The sequence below is a fragment of the Scyliorhinus canicula genome, chromosome 3, assembly GCF_902713615.1.
Source record: "Scyliorhinus canicula chromosome 3, sScyCan1.1, whole genome shotgun sequence".
Classification (NCBI taxonomy): Eukaryota; Metazoa; Chordata; class Chondrichthyes; order Carcharhiniformes; family Scyliorhinidae; genus Scyliorhinus; species Scyliorhinus canicula.
Genome location: NC_052148.1, coordinates 15,010,192 through 15,035,021, shown reverse-complemented (window position 1 = coordinate 15,035,021; position 24,830 = coordinate 15,010,192). Strand labels below are relative to the sequence as shown.

The following is a 24,830-nucleotide window of genomic DNA, read 5'->3' as shown; positions in this document are numbered from 1 at the left end:
CTGAAAGCAGCTCAGGGATTGTGACCAGGAGGACTGGCCTCCAGTGCCGGAAGGTCAATGACCTATATCAGGCAGCATGAGTGAGTAGACACCAGCGCCTTCTCACCCCAAGGGAGAATCCACCCTCAACCCCCAGGCGACCCACCAACTCTCCCTCCACCTTCAACCCTCCCAACACCCAACTCTCCCTTCACACTCACTCCCCCCACCCCACCGGTGAACCACGCGTGTGGCCAATGATGCCCTCTCTGTGTCTCCTCAGGAAAACCTCTCCCATATTCAGCAGGAGAGGGCCCAGACTGGCAGTCGGGTGCCGGACTTGAAAATCCTCACCTCCTTCGAGGAGCGGGCATTGGAGATGACCGGGGTGGCCGAGGACAGATCGCTCAGCCACGTGGAAGCTGGCGGATGCCACAGAGGTGAGGAACTACCAGGCTCAACCCGGAGAACCTGTCAAACGTGAGTAGTGGTTGCCTTACTGACTGATCCATCCCTCCTACTGACCACATGTCCATTCTCTTGTAGGTCCTCCAGCCGACGGCACCGGCCCATCCCGGGAGGCCCGGACGGTGAAGATGACGGTCCTCCCGAGATTCCTGTTCGTGTTTCAATGTCTCCCCATCTTTATTCCGCGGTCCTTATTTAAACTGGTCAACAAAGTGATCTCTAGCTTTGTTTGGGCAGGCAACACCGCGGGGAAGGAAGGTAATGCTTGAGCAGAGTCGCGGAGAGGGCGGGCGGCCAAATTTTAGTAATTATTATTGGGCAGCGAATATAGCCCTGATCAGGAAGTGGGGGAGAGGTCGGCATGGGAGCATATGGAGGCGGCTTCATGCAAGGGCACCAGTTTGGGGGCGTTGGTAACTGCGCCTCAGCCATCCCCGCCGGCACGGTACTCCACCAGCCCAGTGGTGGTGGCGGCCCTGAGAGTCTGGGGGCAATTGAGGAGACATGTGGGATCAAAGGGAGCATCGGTCTGTTATAATCACCGGTTTGCCCTGGGAAGTTTGGATGGGGGGTTCCGAATATGGCAGAGAGCAGGGATTGAGAGGATGGGGGATCTGTTTATAGACGGGAGCTTTCCGTGCATAATGGGGCTGGAGAAGTTTGGGTTGGCGAGGGGAAACAAATTCAGGTATCTGCAGGTGCGGGACTTCCTACGTAAACAGGTGTCAACCGTCCCGCTCCTACCGCTAAGGGGGATTCAGGACAGGGTAGTTTCTAGAGGGTGGGTAGGAGAAGGAAGTGTCTCGGACATTTACAAGGAATTTATGGGGTCAGGAAACGCAAACCAAGGAGCTGAAGTGCAAGTGGGAGGAGGAGCTAGGAGGAGAGATAGAGGATGGTCTATGGGCAGACGCGCTGAGTAGAGTCATTGCGTCCGCAACATGTGCCAGGCTCAGCCTGATACAATTCAAGGTCGTTCACCGGGCTCACATGAGGTGCCCGGATGAGCAGATTCTTTAGGGTGGAAGACAGGTGTGCAAAATGTGCGGGAGGACCGGCGAACCATGTCCACATGATCTGTACATGTCCGAAGCTTAGGGGATTCTGGCAGGGGTTTGCAGATGCCATGTCCACGGCGTTAAAAACAAGGGTGGCACTGAGTCCAGAGGTGGCGATTTTCAGGGTGTCGGAAGACCCGGGAATCCAAGAGAAAGAGGCAGACGTTCTGGCCTTTGCTTCCCTGGTAGCCTGGAGACAGATACTATTAGCTTGAAAGGATTCAAAGCCCCCGAAGTCGGAGACCTGGCTATCGGACATGGCTAGCTTTCTCTGTTTGGAGAAAATCAAGTTCGCCTTGAGAGGGTCAATGTTAGGGTTCACCCGGAGGGGGCAACCGTTCGTCGACTTCTTCGCGGAGAATTAATCGTCAGCAGAAGGGTGGGGGTTAGTTTAGCTTAGAGTAGGGGGTTAATAAAGGTGGGACCTGTAAGGGAGGGAGGCGGCTTTTGCACTGTTTATAGTTTTATGTACATTATTTATTGTGTTGTTGTTATAATACCAAAAAATACCTCAATAAAATGTTTATTAAAAAAAAAGTGAAGGCTGAGAATTTGTACATTCACTAGTAATAAAACGTTACCTTCCTCATCATTCTGCTGCTGCCTACTGCCCCACTACTGCACTGAAGGTGTGCATAGTGTGCAACGCAGCACGCTGGGATGAGTCGGGCAGATAATTATCTAAAACAAATGTATAATGTAACTGTAACAAACAGAAACCGTTATGTGTAAAAAGGCAGTAATAACCTCAGGTTTCAGGAATCCTCTAAGCACCCCCACACCCTCACTCTCGTCTCCTGAAGACACCAACCTCCTTTGAATTGTTGTTCCAAATGCCAGAACCCTCCAGTAATTTGTTCATGCACCCAATCATCATTCCAGAGATTATGCAGCAAGCTTTGGTCGGCTCTTCATCCATGGAATGCATCACTGTGCATGAGTTATACTGCCTTGATCCCATGTACACACCCGCACATCTTCCAGCTGAGATCATGGACTGAACTCCACGTCCATACTGCGATCTCAGTTGACATCTGTAACCTATTGTCTTCCTTCTTGTGGGTCAGATCCGTCCAGGAGGTGCATCTACCCTCTAACCATCAAGCAAGCTCAGTATCCCTCCTCCCTCATTCCCCCCCCCCCCCCCCCCCCTCCCCCACCACCTTCCCATCAATTTTAAACTTTCTTTAATCCACATCAAATAGACTGAAACATCAAAATTCACAAACAGCAACACTAGAAAGGCTCAGATTTTTTACAGAATACTGATAGGAATGAGAGGACAGACACCATTCATAAATTGCTTATTGTCATGAGTAGGCTTCAATGAAGTTACTGTGAAAAGCCCCCAGTCGCCACATTCCAGCGCCTGTCCGGGGAGGCTGGTACGGGAATCGAACCGTGCTGTTGGCCTGCTTGAAAAGCCAGCGATTTAGCCTAGTGAGCTAAACCAGCCTAACTTTGGCATGTGGCGTATAACAGGCAACAGGGGATTAGTCCTGGATGAGAGCAGCTCTAATAGCACTAAAGAAGCGCAACACCATCCAGGACAAAGCAGCCTATTTGATTGGCACCCTTCCACAAACTTTCACTCCCTCCACTATCAACAAACGGAGACAGTAATGTATACCCTGATAAGATGCACTGCAGGAACTCACCTTCCACGCTCCTTCGACAGCATCTTCCAAACCTATGCTGCGGGATTCTCTGTTGGCGGGATTCTCCATCCCGTCTGCAGCATGCTCAGCCCGCTTGTTTCCCGATAGTGTGGGGTGGCCCACAATGGGAAACCCAATGGGAATGGGCAATCCCGCTGCTGGCAGGGGCAACCGCACTGGAAAATGGGGCTGGCGGGATGGAGATTTTCACCCATGACCTCTATCATCCAGAAGGACAAGGGCAGCCTGGGAACACCACCATCTGGAGATTCCTCTCCAAGCCACTCATCACCCTCTCTAGGAAATAATCACTGTTCGCTCACTGCCACAGATTCAAAATTCTGGAACTCCCTCCTAACAGCACTGTGGGTGTACCTACACCTCAGGGACTGCAGCAGTTCAAGAAGGCAACTCACCACCATCTTCTCAAGGGCAATTAGGGATGGGCAATAAATGTTGGCATAGCCAGCCATGCCCACATTCTGTAGATTTATTTTTTAAAAGGTCAGGCAGTATATATCCCGCCTGTCCATTAAAATTAATGGAGGTGAATACTAGATCGGGCATATAACAAGGAGCCATTTCAATATTGCGTATTGTGGACAGTAATGCAAAGTTAAAATGACTCAAGTTTGGTGGTTACAGGTCTATCACTGGTAGGATCAATATGAGCTGAAGAATTAAGAACATCGAACATAAAGGGTATTTTATGGGTTTAAGTGTGAATCCTCCCTATGCACTAAATAAGCTTAGAGACAGCAGTGATAACCCCTTGAACTTACAGGTCTCCTAATTAAACCTGTGGGAATGGACAAAATTGAGACATTGTGCAGCGCATTGACCCACATTTCACCCCAGTTTTCACTGAAATTAGAATGCACTGGAATGTCACCAGTGAACCAAAGCCATAGGTAAAAAACAAGAGCAATACTTAAAACTGAGTACAGCAATAATACAACAATCACTAAATATCAAAAATCAGCAGGCTTAAAAACTGGGGATGGCGTGCTGTACACAGCAGCAGTCCTCCTCCATGAGACAAGTTGACCAAGTTTGTTTCAGATCACATGGTTGTGGCGGTAAGCATGCATCTCAACAACCAAAGCTTTGTACGTTTTAACCCGTAATAAGTCTTTGGCAATCCCACAAAATCAGCAGTCTTAACATGTTGAGTACTAGCGGTAATTTTCATTTTTCACTTCTATTCATTCTCCTAACTGCAAGGTGCAGATTCCTTTTGCAGTGTCAATCCTTGCATGTGGAGTTGTTCAACAATACTTTGCATTAGTGGTCACTGTTTCATGTGTAAACCTAAATGGAATATAGAATGATATATCACAGGAGAAGGTCAACTGACCGGTCATGCCCATGCTGGTTCTTTGAAAGAGCGATGTAATTAATCCCACTATCCCAATCTTTTTCCATAGCTCTGAGAATTAACTGACCGTTAGCAGGGCATTCAAAATTGGTGATGACCTATTGTCACATCTACAAGCATCAAGCAATGAAAGAAGCAGGAATCCTGGACTGATATTTACTCTGCTTGAGGTCCTCAGTGACATCCCGGACTGAGATCAATAAGCGTGGTATGGAACAGAACTTATAGGCCTGAGCATTCAATAGCTTCTATATTTTAAAAATAATATATAAATTTATTCACTGGATCAAACAATTTAAATTCTTAAGATTTGGCATAACCTAAAACTGGCAACTTGGGTAGTCCTCAGAGGGATAAAACGTCACATAATGCCATCACATTGTCTCAAACAGTGCAGTTGCAAATGAAATGGTATTGCCTTCTCCTCTGCTCCATTAGTGAGAAGTGTTTGCTAGGCATGCATGAAGCTGACGTGATAAACAACGATGCTGAGCGAGGGCCACTGATGGATGCCAAAACTCTTATACCTTCTTCCATGTGGACAGAATTTAAAGCAAGACCATGCAAGCAACCATAAAAAAGACAGGTTTTTTTTGTAAAGCAGGTGCTTGACTGCTATCTTGGGCCATATTCTTTAAGGGTGTCAGTCTGCCAGTGTTTAAATTGAGGTTTCATCCTGGCATGATATGATAGAAAGAGTGTGGTTTCTCGAAGAGGCTATGTTGACTCCATTCACTTCTTTTTCCATATTTTCATAATCCTCCTCTTTTTCACTGGTTCCATTTAAACCTGATTCGCTCTTCTGGCTGATGGTCAAGGGCCGGATTTCATCAGTGGAGCCCAAACTGGGAACCGTGCCTCCCCCGGCTGCTTCTGTATAATTCCCTTTATGGTCGTTCTTTGACGCTTTTTTGTTGCTGCACCTCTGGTGACCAAACTTGTAGGCAATGGCACCGAGAAAAACGCCAAGGACCAGGAAGAAAAACATCAGGAAATAACTGACAGAATTTTTACCCTTCATGTGATCAGTAGAAGAATCTAACTCCAGGCTGTAGAAAGCTTTTAAAGCCTGCACTTTGTCTTCAACACACATGCACTTATAATCACCCAGGTTGTCTTGGGCAGCTTTCATGCTAATTCCTCCAGCTTTGTCATTGTTACTCAAGGTTCCATGAGGTGTTATCCAGTGACAGGTTGACCAGGCGGAACTGGGTTCGCACTGAAGGAAAACTGTGATCCCGTTCACCGCTGGTACCACCTTTGCCAGGGGTACTCTGGCTGGAAAACAAATAAAAACTTTATAGACATGACTGAGCTTTAACTTTCACATGTGGAGATGAAAAATGGCAAAGTTCTAAATTGAACCAGTGAAAAAGAGGATTATGAAAGTATAGAAAAAGTGAATGGAGTCAACATAGCTTTACAGCCAATGTTGTAATGCAGGAAATATATACAGCACGGTCTCAAATAGCAGTGGAATAATAAACAGATAATTTCTAGCTGTGATACTGGTTGAGGAATGGATATTAATCAGGACACCAGGGACAAATCTGCTACACTGCTTCCATTAGTGCTGTAGGACCTTTAATGACAATCTGAACTGTTTTAATGTCTTTGCTGAAAGTGATAAGTGAGGGAATTACAGCAATGTGTCATGTCAATAAGTACACAGTGCGCCAGTGGTGAAGGGACAGACATTGATCCCAGAGGCAGGAACACCAATTAATCAAACTTCTCAGTCCTGGATAGCTTTGTGCCAGGAGAAAAATCCCTACTTTAAAAAAAACCATAAAACTATTATTTAAATCCACTGCCAGACGGACAATGCTCTGGGTTTAAATCATGGAATCATATAATGGCTGCAGGATGGAAGGATTAGCTTAGTTGACTAGAGTGTGGTTCAGAATAATGCCACCAGTGCAGGTTCAACTCCTGTTCCAGCTGAGGTAGACTTGGGACCTGCCTCTTTGCCTGTCCCATGCTGGATGTGGAGTAATACATCTCGAGTTATGTAACCAATTGTCTTTCCAAAATGGAGAGATGCCTCCAGTTCCTCATGAACTAAGGATAATTACCGACCTACAATACTTTTAGGTTCCCTTTTATGTTGATTACCAGTATCCTCTCATACTCTTCTGACCTCTTGGCTTCTTTTTCACTTCTATTCTGAACTTTTACAGCCAACTACTCATTTATATTATCAACCTGACATCTGTCAAGGGCACTGATTTTTAATTCATTCATGGAAATGAGCATCGCCAGTTAGACCAGCATTTGTTGACCATCTCTTGCTGCCCTTGAGAAGGCTTCCTAAACCATTTCAGAGGGCTGTTAAATGTCAATCACATTGTGTGGGTCAGACGTCACATGTAGGCCAGACAAGGTAAAGGTGGTAGATTTCATTCCCAAAATGACATTTTTCCACTTCAATTTCTATTTGTTTTGTCATCCAGGGAACTTTACTTGTCCTACCTATCCCTCTCATGGGAATGAATGTCTCTTGACTGTAAGCAAACCATCTCCTCTTTAAAAGCAGCCCATTGTTTCAAATCAGTTCTGCCTGTGAATTTTTGACTCCAATTTATTGGGGACAGATCTGTTTTCATCTCACTGAAACAGGTCCTTCCTTAATCTCTTCTTGCCCGTTTCCATATTTAACCTAAATTTTATGATACTATGATCATCATAAATGTTTCCCTGCTGATCAATTTGATCCACCATCTTTCACAGAAGTAGCAACGTCCCCATCCTCGTTCAGCTCAAGTCATACTTATCAAGAATATTTTTGTGAACACACTTCAGAAACTCTTTCCCCTTTCTCCCTTAGTACCATTATTGCCCCAGTCTATATAATGAACAGTAAGAAGTCTGACACCAGGTTAAAGTCCAACAGGTTTGTTTGAATCACTAACTTTTCGGAGCACTGCTCCTTCCTCAGGTGAATGTCACCTGAGGAAGGAGCAGTGCTCCGAAAGCTAGTCATTTGAAACAAACCTGTTGGACTTTAACCTGGTGTTCTAAGATTTCTTACTGTGCTCACCCCAGTCCAACGCCGGCATCTTCACATTATAATAATGAAGTCCCCAATTGATCTAACCTTTCGGTTTTACACCTCTGTCTTTTCCCTACAAGTTTACTCTTCCAGATCTTTCCCACTAGTTTATGATGCACAAAACACCTCATCTGAGAAATTGTGCCTCACTAAGTTCCAGATTTTCACTACACCTCATGAGAAAATATGCTTTCACAGGAAGTGGGCGTCACTGGCTAGGCCGCCGTTTGTTGCCCATTCCTTATTGCTCTGGAGAAAATGGTCATGAACTAACTTCTTGAACTGCTGCAGTCCATGCGGTATTAGAGAGAGAGATTCCAGGATTTTGACCCAGCGACAGTGAAGAACGGTGATTTAGGTCCAGGTCAGATTGGCTTGCACGGGAACTTGTACTATCGAGCTTCACACACAAACAATGATTGGCTTAATCTTTTAACTTGGACCTCAGCCTCAGCACTCTGCAGACATCTGTTTTTTGCTCAAGTATTATGGCATAATGATGTTGGATGGTGTCAGCAGATGGAATATACTTTGAGAAAAGTGATTTATACCTACCACCAAGTGACCATTATAAACATTCACAGAAATGTGATAATAAAACAAATGCCAGGCATCATCAGTCTAGTTGATCACTGAAAGTTTCTCCCCATTGGCAGTCTATTAGCAGTGTTGCAGTTGAATCCCGTTCAACATTTTTTAGAGCTATAATGACATTTTAATCTGGTGTACACATGGACAATGGTCTGTGGCGCAAGTCAGGAGTTTGGTGGAATATTTATCACTTTCTTAAATGGGTGACCTGCTGCAACATTCATTCAGCTTAACACCATAAGACAGAACAGTTTGGTTAACTGGCACACCTTCCCCTACCTCTGGGCTCCATATCACCCTGCCACCACTGTGCACTGGCAGCAGTTCTCCAAGATACTGTCTTTCAGATAGGACATTAAACCAAAGGATACCTGTTTTTTCAGGTATACATTCAAGTACAACCAGCAATTTCTCTTTGAGCCTTATGCAACATTTGTCCGTCAAACACTGACAAAAACAGATTATCTTGTCAGTACCACTTTACTCTTTGTGGGCCGGTTTAACTCACTTGGCTCGACAGCTGGTTTGTGATGCAGAGCAAGGTCAACAGCGTGGGTTCAATTTCCGTACTGACTGAGGTTATTCAAGAAGGCCCCGCCTGCTCCACCTTGTCCCTTGCCTGAGGTGTGGTGACCCTCAGGTTAAATCTTTGAACGAACACAGGACATCCTGAAGGAGGAGGGTGAACAGGCAGAGGTCGTAGTACACATAGGTACTAACGACATAGGCAGGAAGACTGATGAGGTCCTGCAGAGGAAGTTCGGGGAGTTAGGCAGTAAACTAAAAAGCAGGACCTCCAGGGCTGTAATCTCAGGATTACTCCCTGTGCCACGTACCAGTGAGGCTAGAAATAGGAGGATAGTGCAGCTAAACACGTGGCTAAACCGGTGGTGTAGGAGGGAGGGTTTCCGATTTCTGGACCATTGGGATCTCTTCTGGGGCAAATGGGACCTGTACAAGAAGGACTGGTTGCATCTAAACTGGAGGGGCACTGATATCCTGGCTGGGAGGTTTGCTAGATTCATTCGGGAGGATTTAAACTAGTGCACACTGAAATTGGTACGATGGGCATCACAGAGATGCGGCTGCAAGGGGATCAGGGATGGGATCTAAATATCCAAGCATATGTCTCCTATCAAAAGGAAATGCAGATGGAACCCTTAGGGAGCAGCGACCACAAAATTATAGAATTTACCCTGCAGTTTGAGATGGAGAAGCTGCAATCAGATGTAACGGTATTACAATTAAATAAGGGTAACTACAAAGACATGAGGGAGGAGCTGGCCAGAGTTGATTGGAAAAGGAGCATAGCGGGGAAGACAGTGGAACAGCAATGGCAAGAGTTTTGGGGGGTTATTCGGGAGGCATAACAGAAATTCATCCCAAGGTGGATGAAACATGCTAAGGGGAGAACAAGGTATCCATGGCTGACGAGGGATGTCAAGGACAGCATAAAAGCTAAAGAAAAAGCATACAAAGTGGCGAGGATTAGTGGGAAGCCAGAGGATTGGGAAGCCTTTAAAAACAAGCAGAGGACAACTAAAAAAGCAACAAGGGGGAAGAAGATGAAGTAATATAATAAATAATATAATAGCTAGTAATATAAAGGAAGATAGGAAGAGTTTTTTCAATATATAAAAGGCAAGAGAGAGGCAAAAATAGACATTGGACCACTGGAAAATGTGGCTGGAGAAGTAATAATAGGAAACAAAGAATGGCAGACGAAAAGAATAGTTACTTTGCATTAGTCTTCACGGTGGAAGACGCCAGTGGGATGCCAGAGCTCCAGGAGAACCAGGGGGCAGAGGTGAGTGCAGTGACCATTACTAAGGAGAAGGTTCTGGGGGAAACTGAAAGGTCTGAAGGTGGATAAGTTACCTGGACCGGATGGACTACACCCCAGAGTCCAAAAAGAGATAGCTGAGGAAATTGTGGAGGCATTAGTGATGATCTTTCAGGAATCACTGAAGGCAGGAAGGGTCCCAGAGGACTGGAAAGTGGCTAATATAAGACCGGTGTTTAAGAAGGGTGGTAGGCAGAAGACGGGAAATTATAAGCCGGTTAGCATAACTTCGGTCATTGGTAAGATTTTAGAGTCCATTATTAAAGATGAGATAGCGGAGTACTTGTAAGTGCATGATAAAATAGGACTGAGTCAGCACGGTTTCGTCAAGGGGAGGTCATGTCTGACAAATCTGTTAGAGTTCTTTGATGAAGTAACAAGGAAGTTAGACAAAGGAGAACCAGTGGACATGATTGATTTAGATATCCAGAAGGCCTTTGACAAGATGCCGCATAGGAGACTGTTAAATAAGTTAAGAGCCCATGGTGTTAAGGGTAAGATCCTGGCATGGATAGAGAATTGGCTGACTGACAGAAGGCAGAGAGTGGGGATAAAGGGGTCTTTTTCAGGATGGCAGCCGGTGACTAGTGGAGTGCCTCAGGGGTCTGTGCTGGGACGACAACCTTTCACAATATACATAAATTATCTGGAAGAAGGAACTGAAGGCACTGTTGCTAAGTTTGCAGATGATACAAAGATTTGTAGAGGGACAGGTAGTATTGAGGAAGCAAGGGGGCTGCAGAAGGATTTTAACAAGCTAAGAGAGTGGGCAATGAAGTGGCAAATTAAATACAATGTGGAAAAGTGTGAGGTTATGCACTTTGGAAGGAGGAATCTAGGCATAGACTATTTTCTAAATGGGAAGACGCTGAGGAAATCAGAAGCACAAAGGGATTTGGGAGTCCTTGTTCATGATTCTCTTAAGGTTAACGTGCAGGTTCAGTCGGCAAATGCTATGTTAGCATTCATGTCGAGAGGGCTAGAATACAAGAGCAGGGATGTACTTCTGAGGCTGTATAAGACTCTGGTCAGACCCCGTTTGGAGTATTGGGAACAGTTTTGGGCCCCGTATCTAAGGAAGGATGTGCTGGCCTTGGAAAGGGTCCAGAGGAGGTTCATAAGAATGATTCCTCGAATGAAGAGCTTGACATTAGAGGAACGGTTGAGGACTTTGGGTCTGTACTCGTTGGAGTTTAGAAGGATGAGGAGGGATCTTATTGAAACTTACAGGATACTGCGAGGCCTGGATAGAGTGGACGTGGAAAGGATGTTTCCACTTGTAGGAAAAACTAGCACCAGAGGACACAATCTCAGAGTAAAGGGACGATCTTTTAAAACAGAGATGAGGAGGAATTTCTTCAGCCAGAGGGTGGTGATCTGTGGAACTCTTTGCCGCAGAAGGCTGTGGAGGCCAAATCACTGAGTGTCTTTAAGACAGAGATAGATAGGTTCTTGATTAATAAGGGGATCAGGGGTTATGGGGAGAAGGCAGGAGAATGGGGATGAGAAAATATCAGCCATGATTGAATGTAGGAGCAGACGCGATAGGCTGAGTGGCCTACTTCTGCTCCTATGTCTTATGATCTAATGACCACCAGTCAGCTCTCCACATCAAAGGGGAAAGCAGCGAATGGTCATCTGGGACTATGGCGACTATACTATTTGTGGGACTTTGCTGTAAATTACCAACTTTAACACCGTCAGGAGAAAGGAGCAGGATTTTGAAAATCTACCCCCGGCAATGGAAGGAGTGTGTGACTTATCAAACGTACCTTCATCAGATTTACACAAGGTATTAGTCTGTGGGTGGTCAGATTCCACATCTTGCACCATCCTACTGGAGAAGCAAAATTATTTTGTTTTTAACAGAGTGCAATAATAGAGTGCAATAATTATCAGTTGTATATAAAATAGTCTCAATTGTACATCCAAACATAATTCAGGGCAATAGTGTTCAACTATATATGTGGATACAGGAATTTATAACCAAACATTTTGACGTGCAATGTGGACAGCCCTAAAATTTTTAATGTACAATTGAAAGATAGTTTGAATGAAAAGCTGTAACTCTGGAACAAATTCTGAACCAGGGAGGACTGTTGGGCTCACATTTGGCTGTTGCATTCTATACAGAAAAAGCAGTGGGCCTTCCAGCACCAGAAGCCTATTGCAACACTCAACACACCATGGCTGATCTGGACGTCAATTCCACTTACCCACCTTGGCTCGTTTGGTGTTGATAATCTTTCTGAAAATAAATCTCGATCAGTTTTGAAAGTTCCAACTGACCCTTTCCGTTGTGAAGTGTTTGATTCCGGATTTCACTCTTGAATAACCTTGCTCTAATTTCACAACTGCGCCCCCTATTTCTGGATTCCTTAACATGAGGAAATAGTTTCTCTCTATCCAACCCATCCAATCCTCTCTCTGAGGTGGCAGTGAGTGACCTTCTTGAATTGCTGCAGTCCATCTGTCCCCTCCTACAATTGCTTCATGATATATCTGCAACCATCTCGAGTGGGATATCTAAAACAGCCACCTTCAAACTGCAGACTGGGATACAGCCAAGGCTGTGAGGTAGCCCCTACACGATATACAGCCCAGAATCCTCCGGCTGTTGGGATCCTCTGTTCCCGGCGGCAGCGTACCCCTACCCATGGGTTTCCTGGCGGAGTGGAGTAGCTTCAATGGGAAATCCCATTGACAAGCAGCAGGAGTATAGAATCCCACCGCCAGCGAACGGTGTGCCACCGAGAAACACGCGGCTGGGGGACTGGAGAATACAGCCCACAATCTACCTAACCATGGCAATTCACCTGCTCTCTGGTGTCCATGTTAAATACTGTCTGGAAGGAAAGCTCTTCAACATCAGTTGCCTCTATATAAAAAAAAACTGACCATGGACTTCCAGTGGCGGCTATGTCGTGAGCAGTCACACACATGGTGGCTCCTGCCAGGGAACTTGGTTTTTAGTTCTTTTCACCCAGTTAATGGGTGTGTTTGGGGGGAAAGTTGCATAGTTTCATGGAATAAGGTCCCAACATAAAATATAATACAAGGCAACAGTCGGGCAAGGAAGCGCCGTCGGACTCAGAAGCCTCTCAAGCCCCGGTGGTGGAGAAAATGGCAGAGGTTCCTGCTGCGGCTGTGACTTTGGCCTCTTCGTGGACGGCCAAGATGCTGGCAAGCTTCTTGGAGGATTAATTTTAAAATAATACTAATAATCTTTATTATTATCACAAGTAGGCTTGCATTATCACTGCAGTGAAGTTACTGTGAAAAGCCCCTAGTTGCCACATTCCGTCGCCTGTTCAGCTACACGGAGGGAGATTTCAGAATGTCCAAATTACCTAACAGCACATCTTTCAGGAATTGTGGGAAGAAACTAGAGCACCCGGACGAAACCCACGTAGACACGGGGAGAACGTGCAGATTCCGCACAGAAAGTGACCCAAGCCGGGAATCGACCCCGGGTCCCTGGCGCTGTGAAGCAACAGTGCTAACCACTGTGTTACTGTGCCACCCCAACAGCGACAGTTGGGCTCTGAGGATTTTCAGAAGGCGATGGAAGGGGCACTAGCCCCAGTGGCGTGCAGAGGGGGGGGGCGACGGTGCATTGGCCCCGGGCATCCATTGGATGGGGGCATCCAATCAGAGAAGGAAAAAAACATTTTTTTTTTTTTTTTTAATTTTTTTTTTTTAAATTTAGATTACCCAATTCTTTTTTTCAATTAAGGGGCAATTTAGCGTGGCCAATCCACCTACTCTGCACATTTTTTGGGTTGTTGGGGCGAAACCAACGCAGACACGGGGAGAATGTGCAAACTCCACACGGACATTGACCCAGAGCCGGGATCGAACCTGGGACCTCAGTTCCGTGAGGCGGTTGTGCTAACCACTAGGCCACCGTGCTGCCCCAGAGAAGGAAATAAGATAGTAATTTTAAAATTTCAGTGGTGATAAATCAATTTTTGGAGGCTCACCACACTGCAGAGGCAGTTGTTAGCCCTTTATTCCTTTAACATGGTGTACCCTTTCTGTCTAGAGAAAATGGTCCTTCTCCCCATCCCCCCACACCCATGCGGATGATGTACGTGGTGCAACCATCAAAAGCACCAAGCAGACGTGGCTGTTCGTTCCTGCGTTTCCTCGAGTCATAACTCGTCTTTTCTTCAGCTTTTTGTGCATCTAGATTAGTTCTTTTACCTACTCAGGTCAGTGAATAGCTCTAGAACAGGGGCAACAACAGTTTTTATAGGTTTTTTGGCGATATTTAATGAAATATTTACGTGGGATGTAGTAAGAGTGAAGCCTGGATGATCAGAGGACTGCTATGGCATTTAATCTCGGAATAGGAGACATTTATTCCTTAACATGCTAATATTCGAATACAGATACCACTAATTTGCAAGTCTATGATATAAAATTAAAAGTGGAGAATCAGTGTGAAATAATTTGATACGAAGGAACAAAGAAATGAAATATGGTTTATCCGTCTGCAACTGACCGATTGTTTACCATTTTCTTCCCATTTTCTCATGCGTCTTACGGTTTTTGAGATAGAAAATGAAATGTTACGAGTATTTCGTGTACAACCGAGTGGAACACAGAACAGGAAAAAAAAGAGGGCCATAGTCGAAGAAGAGTCCCATCAAAGAGGGGCATTAGATGCATGGATAAAAAGAAGTAAAGAAGAAGTAGGAGAACCTGGAGAAGTAAAAGATGATGTGGGTGCAGAGAAGGATTTTTCTGATACGGATTCAGCTCGGTCAGAACATAATACTCTCTCTCCTCAGTCTCGTTGTCAGGATGATGATCCATGTGAAGAAAATAAAGAAGATATTTGCATATTTTTGCAAAGAAGCGATTTTGGCTGTTTGAAGAAACTGATTCCAGATCATTTGAAGATGACAATATTACAACATGGCCCTGAAAGATATCAGAATAAAAGTGGTCCATTTGCTGAGAAGGATGGGAGATCATTTTCCAAACAGTGGTTTGATAAAGTTTCCACAAACGGAGAAATTGTGGAGAGAAAATGGTTGTTATACTCTCCATATCGGAAAGCATGCTACTGTTTTGTTTGCTTTTTGTTTTCAAAGGAGCATTTGTCGTCTGTGTCAAACTTTGGAAAGGAAGACGGTTTCTCCACTTGGAGAAAATTAAATCCAACAATACCTGACCATGAGAAAAGCCCTTCTCATAGAGCTCACATGAGGGAATACCTGAACCTTGTAGTTCGACTCCATCATTCAACTACGATAGATGCTGAACTTCAACAGCAAATGTCTGCTGAAAAGAAAAGATGGAAAGCTATAACTGAACGGATTGTCGAGGTTATATCCTTTCTGGTAAAACAGAATCTGGCCTATTGTGGACATCGAGGAGAAGGAATATCTGGGTTATCAGAGCCAGGGGAGACAGTCAGTGAAAATACAACTTTCTAGCAACAATCAGACTTTTGGTCAAATATGATGACATCTTAGCAAAACACTTGCAGAGAGGGAAAGAGAAACCAAAAAGTGTCACCTACTTGTCCAACAGAATTCAAAACGAAATAATCAATCTTCTTGGTGAAACTGTCAAGAAAAATATAATTTCCGAAATTAAGGACGCAAAATATTTTAGCATAATGCTGGATTCAACTCCAGATATTGCCCATGAAGATCAGGTTTCTGAAATTCTGCGTTACGTTCATATTGATGAAAGCAGAAAAGTAGAAATAAAGGAGACATTTCTGGGATTTTTTCAAGTCAACAAGAAAGATGCAGTCAGCCTGGTAAATAAAATTCAGGAAAAATTGGAAGAAGACAAAATTTCCATGAATGACTGTCGTGGTCAAGCATATGATAACGCAGCAGTTATGGCTAGAGTGAGAGGAGGTGTTCAACAAAAAATTCTTGAAGTTAACCCAAAAGCTGTGAACTGCGAGAACCACAGCCTCAATTTGTCCTGTGTCCATGCAAGTGAGGTGCAACCTGTTGTTGTTACATTTTTTGGCATTCTAGAAAAACTCTTTACTTTTTTTTCTTCATCTACTTCTCGTTGGGAAGTGTTAAAATCATTTGTCACTCGGACTGTGAAAAGACAGTGTGACACAAGATGGAGTTCCAGCCATGATGCTGTGCAAGTAATCCACAAAGAGTGTGACAATGTTATTACAAGCCTTCAACACCTGCTGGAAGGAGAATTTTCAAGGGAAACTAAATCTGATGCAGGATCGCTACTGAACTCTATTCAACAGTTCCCGTTTATAGCTTTATTAAATTTTTGGTACTCAGTTTTATCATCAGTGAATAAAGTCTCAAAACGTTTGCAGGATCCGAAAATGGGGTTCCATGAAGCTTCTTGTGATCTGAGAGGACTTATTCATATCTTGAATTTGAAGAATGACGAAATTATCCACAATGCAATAGATTTAGACAATGAATATTGTGAAAATTGGGGAATACCAATTGCACGAACAAGGAGAAGAAGAATAATGCCTGGAGAGTCAGCAAGAGATAGTGGACTGACGGCACAAGAAGAAATGAATAGAGTAATGGTAGAGATTGTGAACAGATTAAAAACTGAAATTGAAGACCGCAGTGTCCGTCTTCAAAGACTCAGTGACCGATTTTCTTTTCTTCTGAACTTGAATTCAGGAGTGATTGAAGATGAACAAGAAAGAGAGAAATTAAAAAAGGAATGTTCAGACTTTGCAAATTATTATGACAATGATGTGGTTGCAATTCAGTTATATGACAAAATTATTGATTTTGTGATGCTCCTTCGAGCTGGAGGGAATAGAGTTCCCCCTGATCCTAAAGATGCTCTGGAGTCTTTACTGCAGTATGGGAGGGATGTCTTTCCGACGCTGTGTGTTTCATACAGATTACTGCTTACAATCGCATTTTCAGTCGCAAGCTGTGAAAGGTCATTTTCAAACTGAAATTAATAAAAACATATCTGAGGTCTTCTATGTCACAGGAGCGACTGACCAACCTGGCTTTAATAAGCATTGAAAAAGAATTTCTCACAGCTGATGTAAAAAGTGAAGTAGTTCAGGTGTTTTGTGACAGGAGGTATCATTTGGGGAAAATAACTTAATAAATTTGATTGATTTATATTAAAATCGAATAAAGCGTTTATTTCATGTTTCATCTGTGTTTATATATTCAAAATGTTTTCCTTTCTCATAATATTTCTCAGTATATTAGGCCTTATACTTGAGTCTTTGGGGCATACAATCAAGATTTGCCCCGGGCATCACCAGACCTCTGCACGCCACTGGCTAGCCCCCATCCACGCGGCCTTGGAGAAGGCGGATCGGAAGGTGGAGGAGCAAAGCGTGGTGATACAAAGGGTGGAGGTGGCACTCTCAGACCAGAGTGATTGGATTGTTTTCCTGGAGATGGCGTTGATGGCTGAGGGGCGTAAAGTCTTCAAGGCTAAAGTAGATGATCTGGAAAACCGCTCCATATGGCAGATTTTAAGAATCGTTGGGTTGTGGGAGGGCCCAAATCCTAGGAACTATATATCCAGCATGTTTGGGAAGATGGTGGGGAAGGAAAAGGGGGCATTGCCATCCGCTCCTGAATTGGACCGGGCCCATCAGTTGCTGAGGCAGAATCCCTGATCTGGGGAACCACCAAGGGCGATCATCGTCAGGTTCCACAGGACCAAGACAAATAACGGGTCCTGAGGTGGTTGAAGGACCATTGAGACTCTAGAGGGGATGGCCATGCTCCAGGATGTGGGAGCAGATCAAGCCAGGAGGCATGCGGCGGTCAACAAAGCCAAGACTGCGTTGTACAGAAGTAATGTGCGATTTGGTGTGGTGTAACCAGCCCGTCTTTGAGTAACTTTTAAGGAGAGACTACTTTGAAGTGCCGAAGGCAGCTGATGAGTTTGTAAAGAAACATGGACTGGGGGCGAACTAATATGTGAATTGTTAGGGCAGTGCAATCTGTATTTATTGTGGGATTTTTGTATTGTTGGTGAGGGGACGCAGTGGTTGCTGGAATTTTCTCTGGGCAAGGTTGGAGTTTGTATTTTTGGGGTTGTTCGTGGGATGTGTGTTGGTTTACCGATCGCGGGCCTATGCCCCCCTTGGCACGGCCATGGTACTGCCGTGCCAATCGGGCCCCCCGATACCCCAAACGGGCATCTGGCACCCGTTTCATGAAGGCAGCGAGCAGGTGTGTTTGCTGCCGTGTTGAAACGGGCGTGAAGGCCCAGCTGCTCGGCCCATTGGCCTCGGAGAATTGCCGCTCGCCGTACAAAATGGCGAGCGGCGATTTGTGGCGTGGGTCGGGCGTGGTGCGGGGGAGAATAGCGGGAGGGCGTGAAAAATGTCGGGAGGCCCTCCCGCTATTCTCCCACCTGACGTGGGGGGCGGAGAATCGCGCCCAAGGGACACAATATAAATACATAGACACCGGCATCGGGTGAAATATACAGGAGTGTAGTATTAATCAGGTCAGTCCATAAGAGGGCGTTTAGGAGTCTGGTAACAACGACTAAGAAGCTGTTTTTGAATCTGTTCGTGCGTGTTCACAGACTTAAATCATTGATTACGACACACTAGTGTTCTTAATTTTGGGCACCCTACTTAAGGGAGGATGCTGAGGCCTTGGAAAGAGTGCAAAAGCAATACACTTAGCTGATATTGAGGCGACCAGCTAAGTCATGAAGAGGAGACTAAAAAAACTATGATTCTTTTCATTATACCTCAGAAAATTAAGAGGAGATTTATTGCTATAAATTAAGGGCGAGATCTATTGTCCGCCTTACTTCGAAAGGTAGCGCAGTGCGGCACAACATGACCGGTAGAAGCCGGGAGATCCCTCTTCCGCGATCTACCCGGCTCACCACGCCTCGCGAGATCCAACACAACCTCGCGATTCGTCGCGATGCGAATCCCACCCATTGTGGGTGGAGCACCTTTTAGCAAATCTGCACATTAGAGTGTGACAGCTGGTCTCACTTTATGCACTCCTATGATCTAACCTAGGAGTGGAATCTAACCCCCTCACCGTGAATATTTCAGGGAAGTGCCTTTCAGTGCTGGTCTCCATAAATGGGGACCAGACAGAACAGCACTTGTAGGGTCTCCCAGCCGATCGGAGGCCTCCATGTACATGCCCTCTGAGCAGGGTGGCATCCTGGCACTGCTGCTGCCACCCAGATACCGCCACCTGGGTGCCAGCCTGGTACTGCTCAGGTGACACTGTCAGCTGGATGGGGCACTGCCAGGGTACTTGGCTTGCAGTTTTCATGCGTCAGGTATCAGGCCTGGGGGTGCCCTGCGTGGCGGGATGCAGGAGGCCGAGGACGTGAGTTGGGGCTTGGGGAGGGGTTCCAAAATCACGTCAGGGAGTTGAGAGATCGGGATCCTATTTTTAATGGCATTTTTATCTCATCCTGCACTGAGGAGTTCCGGAAGGCGGAGATCCTCAGTGCAAGAAATGAAACTAAGTGCGGCCTCAGCCACCTGTCTCTGCTGAGGCCCCCAATCTACTTGAATAGCCAGTTGATAAGTGTTCTCGACGTAGGGAAACACCCAGCTAACCCTTGCATTAAAGGCCTCTGTTCCCATTCGGGTAGATTGCACCCCAAGGGAGGGGAGTGTTCAAGGAGATCCGGGTTTCCTCATACACTAGTCGCTGAAGGCAAACATGCAGGTGCAGCAGGCGGTAAAGATGGAAAATAATACGTTGGCTTCCATAGCGAGAGGATTCAAGTACAGGAGCAGGGATGTCTTGCAGCAAACAGGACCTTGGTAAGACCACACCTGGAATAGTGTGTGCAATCTTTGGAAGGATATAAGGATGTTCTTCTTACAGAGGAAGTTCAGCGAAGGTTTATCAGACTGATCCCTGAGATGGCGGAACTGATGTATGAGGGGAGATTGAGTCGGTTAGGATTATATTCACTGGAGTTCAGAAAAATGGGGCTGGTTTAGCTCACTGGGCTAAATTGCTGGCTTTTAAAGCAGACCAAGGCAGGCCAGCAGCACTGTTCGACTCCCGTACCAGCCTCCCCGGACAGGCGCCGGAATGTGGCGACTAGGGGCTTTTCACAGTAACTTCATTGAAGCCTACTCGTGACAATAAGCGATTTTCATTTTCATTTCAAATGAAAGGCGATCTCATAGAAACCTATAAAATTCTAACAGGACAGGACAAGTTGGATGCAGGAAGGATGTTCCCGATTTGGGGGGGGAGGGGGGTATCCAGAACCAGGGGTCATTTTCTGAGGATATGGGATAGACAATTTAGGACTGGAATGAGGAAAATTTCTTTACCTAGAGAATGGTGAGCCTGTGGAATTCTCTACCACAGAAAGCAGTAGAGGCCAAAACATTGCATGTTTTCAAGAAGGGATTAGATATTGCGCTTGGGGCTAAAAGGATCAAAGGATATCGGGGGGGGGGGGGGGGGGGGGGGGGGGAAGCAGGTTACGGACTTGGATGATCAGCCATGATCATAGTAAATGGCGCAGCAGGCTCGATGGGCCGAATGGCCTCCGCCTGCTCCTATTACTGATGTTTCCATGTTTCTATTTGAATGATGTAGTTTTCTAAATGTAACTTAGTAAACAGAGGGCATAAATTTAAAATCAGCACCAAAAAAGTTATGTTTTGAGACGTTATCATAAAAGAAGAATCAAAAAATCACCACAGTGCAGAAGGAGGCCATTCAGCCTATCGAGTCTATAGTGACCCTCCGAAAGAGCACTGTACCTACGCATACACCCCCCTGCCCTATCCCCATAACCCTACCCAACCTTTTTTGGATATTAAGGGGCAATTTAGCATGTCCAATCTACCTAACCGGCACATCTTTTGACTGTGGAGGAAACCGAAACACTCGGAGGAAACACATGCAGGTAGGGGAAGAATGTGCAGACTCCACATGGACAGCCACTCAAGGCTGGAACTGAATCCGGGTCCCAGGTGCTGTGGGGCACTGTGCCACCCCTTCCCGGTGATTAGCCAGGTGAGAAACAATGTTTCTGCAGTGGATTGGTATGCCATAGAATTCCCTACCAAACAGGTAAGTAAATAAATGTTTAAAATGATGTGGGGAAAAGGCATGGTGACAAAACCAATTGGTTGCCTCTTTCGGTGATAAGCATGATGGGACAAAAGATTTATTTCCGTGTGGTAAAATTCTGTGTTACTATTCTCACCACAGCTATCACCGCGCTCCTTTAGTGTGGAGGTAGTAATATGCTTCTGGGGAAAAAATACATGAAACCCAATGCAGTCCAATACCGAGTCTCACTTTCACCTTGGAGAAGTCAGAAACCTAATAAAACCAGTTGAACAGTATGCCAGTGAAAGGGCAATGCCTTCAGGAGAGAAGGCAAAAAATAGATTTCTGAAAAAAATGTAATAGGTCACTCACATAGGCATATACATGCGATCCAATGCAATCCTTGGAATGGGCTCGATGGACCAGCTGGTGCCAGAACTGTGCACCAGTAAAATACATTCCAGTTTCACAGTGCCAATGCTAAGAGGGTACTGAACATCACCCTGGATGTCCAGAGACTGAAGAACAATCCCCACCCTGTTTATCCAGGTGACATTCTTGACAGAACTTTCATGTACAGACAGTGCTTCAGGCTGCAGAAAAAATTAAAACTCACAACAACCTCCTCAAGTAAACTGCTGGACCTCATGGGGATCCCAGTCTGCCCACACCATTGTGCAATTCAACAATGCACATCATCACAGATACTCTTTGACCAACTCACCTTCCCTGCCTCACAGTCCTAAGCAACATCCTCTCTCCCCACCAATCAGGAGGGTAATTGCATCAGGCAGGCTACAGAGAAGGTTTACTCTAACCCACCTCTACGTTTAACTCAAATTACCTCTTCAACCCACCAGCAGTATTCCTTCCCACGTGCCACCCCATGTGATTAAACCCGCAATGCCAAGGAGTAACAGGAGGGTTGGCAGGAGAAATATCCACTAGAAACCGCCCTTTCATTGTAGACACTTGCTTGTCCACCAGACTTTGATCACCTACGGTGACAGTAGGTCCTTATAAACTGTTTCAGGTCTGACCAAAGCCTGTGTACAGCCACCCAACATCAGTGGGGTCAGCAAGACCATCCAGACTGCAATGACTCACAGTGTCAGGAAGTGTTCACTGACTAAATTTGAAGGCAGCCTGAAAGAACTCCATCTAGCCATTGACCAAGGGTATTGTTTGGCTCTGCGACAATGCACACTCAAAATAAAATAATTTCAGAAAAGCAGTCCAATTATCTCAATTTACATTCTGTTTCAAACTCCTTTCCTGGTGCAACTCATCACGCCGAGAAGATAAAACTTAACAATTGGTACTCACCCCTCAGCAGCATTGCCTTCAAATTGAACACATTCCAATTTCTGTGCATTCCAGCTACATGACGGATCTTTTGCCAGGAGACAGTCCTCACAGTGGGAATACATGCTGCAATTTACTGCTGGAAGCTGAAGCACAATACTTGTTGCTCCAACGTAGATAAACTCCTGAAAGAAATTATCCAAATCAGCAACAACTTCACTCACAAACTCTTTTTCAATTACCAATTTCTTTCTGAAGCTCTTCTACCAGGCTTAATAAGAAAATAAGAGTGGTAAACAGAAGACTATAAAGAGACTGGCAGCTAACATAAAATAGGATCCAAGAGTGCTCATGTGGCATTTAAATAGTAAAATGGTAGTAAGAAGGGGTGCAAGACTGGTTGGGGACCCAAAAGAGGTCTACACACGGTGGCAGAAGGTACAGTTAAGGTGCTAAATGAGTTGTTAGGAAAGCAAAGGTAATTTTAAGCGAATTAGATTTGTATTGGAAAACATTAGAAACATGTGGGTTTAAACTTATGTTTCTGTGCCTGGAAAGGTAAAACGTATAGTTGCATTCATGCTGGACAAAGGTGTTTGCATGTATGGGGTTGGTTCAGTTGCGTTTCTATTTTCTATTCTACTTGGAGAGGGCCACATATGAAGAATAAAGAAAAGGCAGAAGCATGTGGATGTTGCTGAGCAATTAGGGCTTTATAAGGTAGAGAAGCTTTAAAGTTTTAGTTTAGCTAATCTGATTGCAATTGGAGATAGGTAGTGATAGAGAAGGCAACTCTCACAGCTCTGTTGGGGCAGTTGGTTTAGACGGCTGGACAGGATAATAATAATCTCTGTATTAATGGTTGGAAGAGCCAGTGGAGGGGCAGAAGATGATAGGGAGGATGAAGGCAGGGAAGGTAGCGGGGCCTGATAATAATAATATTGGGCACCTCACAAAGTCAACGATGAACCGGCTGTTCAAGGGTTGGAGGATGTCTGTGAGTGATGTGGAAGGGGCTCCATGAACCATTTTCATATATTTTGGTCCTGCCGGAAGCTGGAAAGGTTTTGGAGGAAGGTGTTCAGTACAATCTCTGAGGTTGTGCATGCAGATGTGGAGCCCGCTCCCCTAGAAGCCATATTCGGGGTGCCGGACCAGCCCGAGTAGATGTCCTAGCCTTCGCCTCCTTGATCGCTCTTAGGTGGGTCTTGTTGGGGTGAAGATCAGCTTCTCCACCCTGTGCCTCGACGTGGCGAGGCGGACCTATTGGAGATTTTGACCCCGGAGAAGGTGAGGTTCGAGCTGAGGGGAGCGAAGGAGGAGTTCTACAATTGTTGGGGTTCATTCATCATGCACTTTCGGGAGTTGGTTACCGTCGATCTTTGAGGGGGGGTTCGGGGGAGGGGGCCGGGGGGGGGGATTTTTTATGTTGGGGTTGTTTTTGTATTGTGAAAATGGTGGAAAGCTATTGAATAAAAATACTTTTAAAAATAGAAGGCTAGATAGAGGTAACATCTCTCAGCTTTGCTAGAAGAAACACCATACCTTGGAGTAATAGTTAAGAAAACAAATGCAGAAATCTGAAGTGCAGTTAGTTAAGGAAACTAGAGAGATGAAGCGAAGTTTCCAAGAAGTCTGAGGTCGGCGGTACTAGAACAGGGCACTGTACATTGTGTAATTTCAAGAAGGAATTAAGTACAGCTCTTGGGGCTAAAGGCATATGGGGGAAGGCGGGATCAGGATATTGAATTTTATGATCAGCCATGATTATAATGAAAGGCGGAGCGGGCTCAAATGGCCACCTCCTGCTTCTATTTTCTATGTTTCAGTAAAGACAGACAGAGCTGAGAAACCAGAGAGATGTCTGAAGTGATTTTCTGGATTTTATTTTACTTAAAAGGGACTTTGTGTGTTAATGAGACCATTGCAATTTAAGATGCACTTTGTAATCCGTGATAGTTCTAAAACCTGTGTAACTGTTAAGATAAAAGCCAACTTTTCATGTTTAATAAATGTTTTTGTCTTGTCTAGAACTAATTAGCGGTCCTGTGACTCTGTTCCTCCATGCTTTATGAAAAAAAAGTAAAGGTTACGGGATTCTCTTCCCCGCCAGCCCTGTTTTCTGGCACGGCGCACACCCATTGGTAGCGGGATTCACTGTTCCCGCAGCCAGCCAATGGGGTTCCTATTGTGGGCCACCCCATGCCGTTGGGAAACGTGCGGGCATGGGTGCGTTGCCGGTGGGGCTGAGGATCCCGCTGACAGAAAATCCCGCAGATGGTCTTTTGAGCCTAGATTACATTCTGGGATCTTCCTGTCCAGTTATAACATCAACTGCGATCGTAACAGACTATTTTGCATCTGTCTTTAACAAGAAGATGCTGCAGGGTCATAGTGAATGAGGAGGTATCCGAGATACTGGATGCATTAACAAATTAATAAAGGGCAGGAATTAGAAAGCTGGCTGTACTTTAAAG

At 45.2% G+C, this 24,830-nt stretch overlaps 1 protein-coding gene across 5 annotated transcripts in view; it reads right to left on the bottom strand.

Annotated features, from left to right (window-relative positions):
• Positions 1-2,675: 2,675 nt before the first annotated feature.
• Positions 2,676-24,830, bottom strand: part of sema4f (sema domain, immunoglobulin domain (Ig), transmembrane domain (TM) and short cytoplasmic domain, (semaphorin) 4F) — a 335,297-nt gene continuing 313,142 nt past the window's right edge. For 4 of the 5 annotated variants that reach the window (XM_038793156.1, XM_038793155.1, XM_038793152.1 and 1 more), the window contains 3 exons: positions 22,375-22,538; positions 11,800-11,864; positions 2,676-5,819 (listed from right to left, as the gene is read on the bottom strand). In XM_038793156.1, the coding sequence (XP_038649084.1) occupies positions 5,200-5,819; positions 11,800-11,864; positions 22,375-22,538 (849 nt within the window). In that variant the 3' untranslated portion in view covers positions 2,676-5,199. The remainder of the gene's footprint in view (positions 5,820-11,799; positions 11,865-22,374; positions 22,539-24,830) is intronic. The other variant, XM_038793153.1, reaches the window with a different exon arrangement.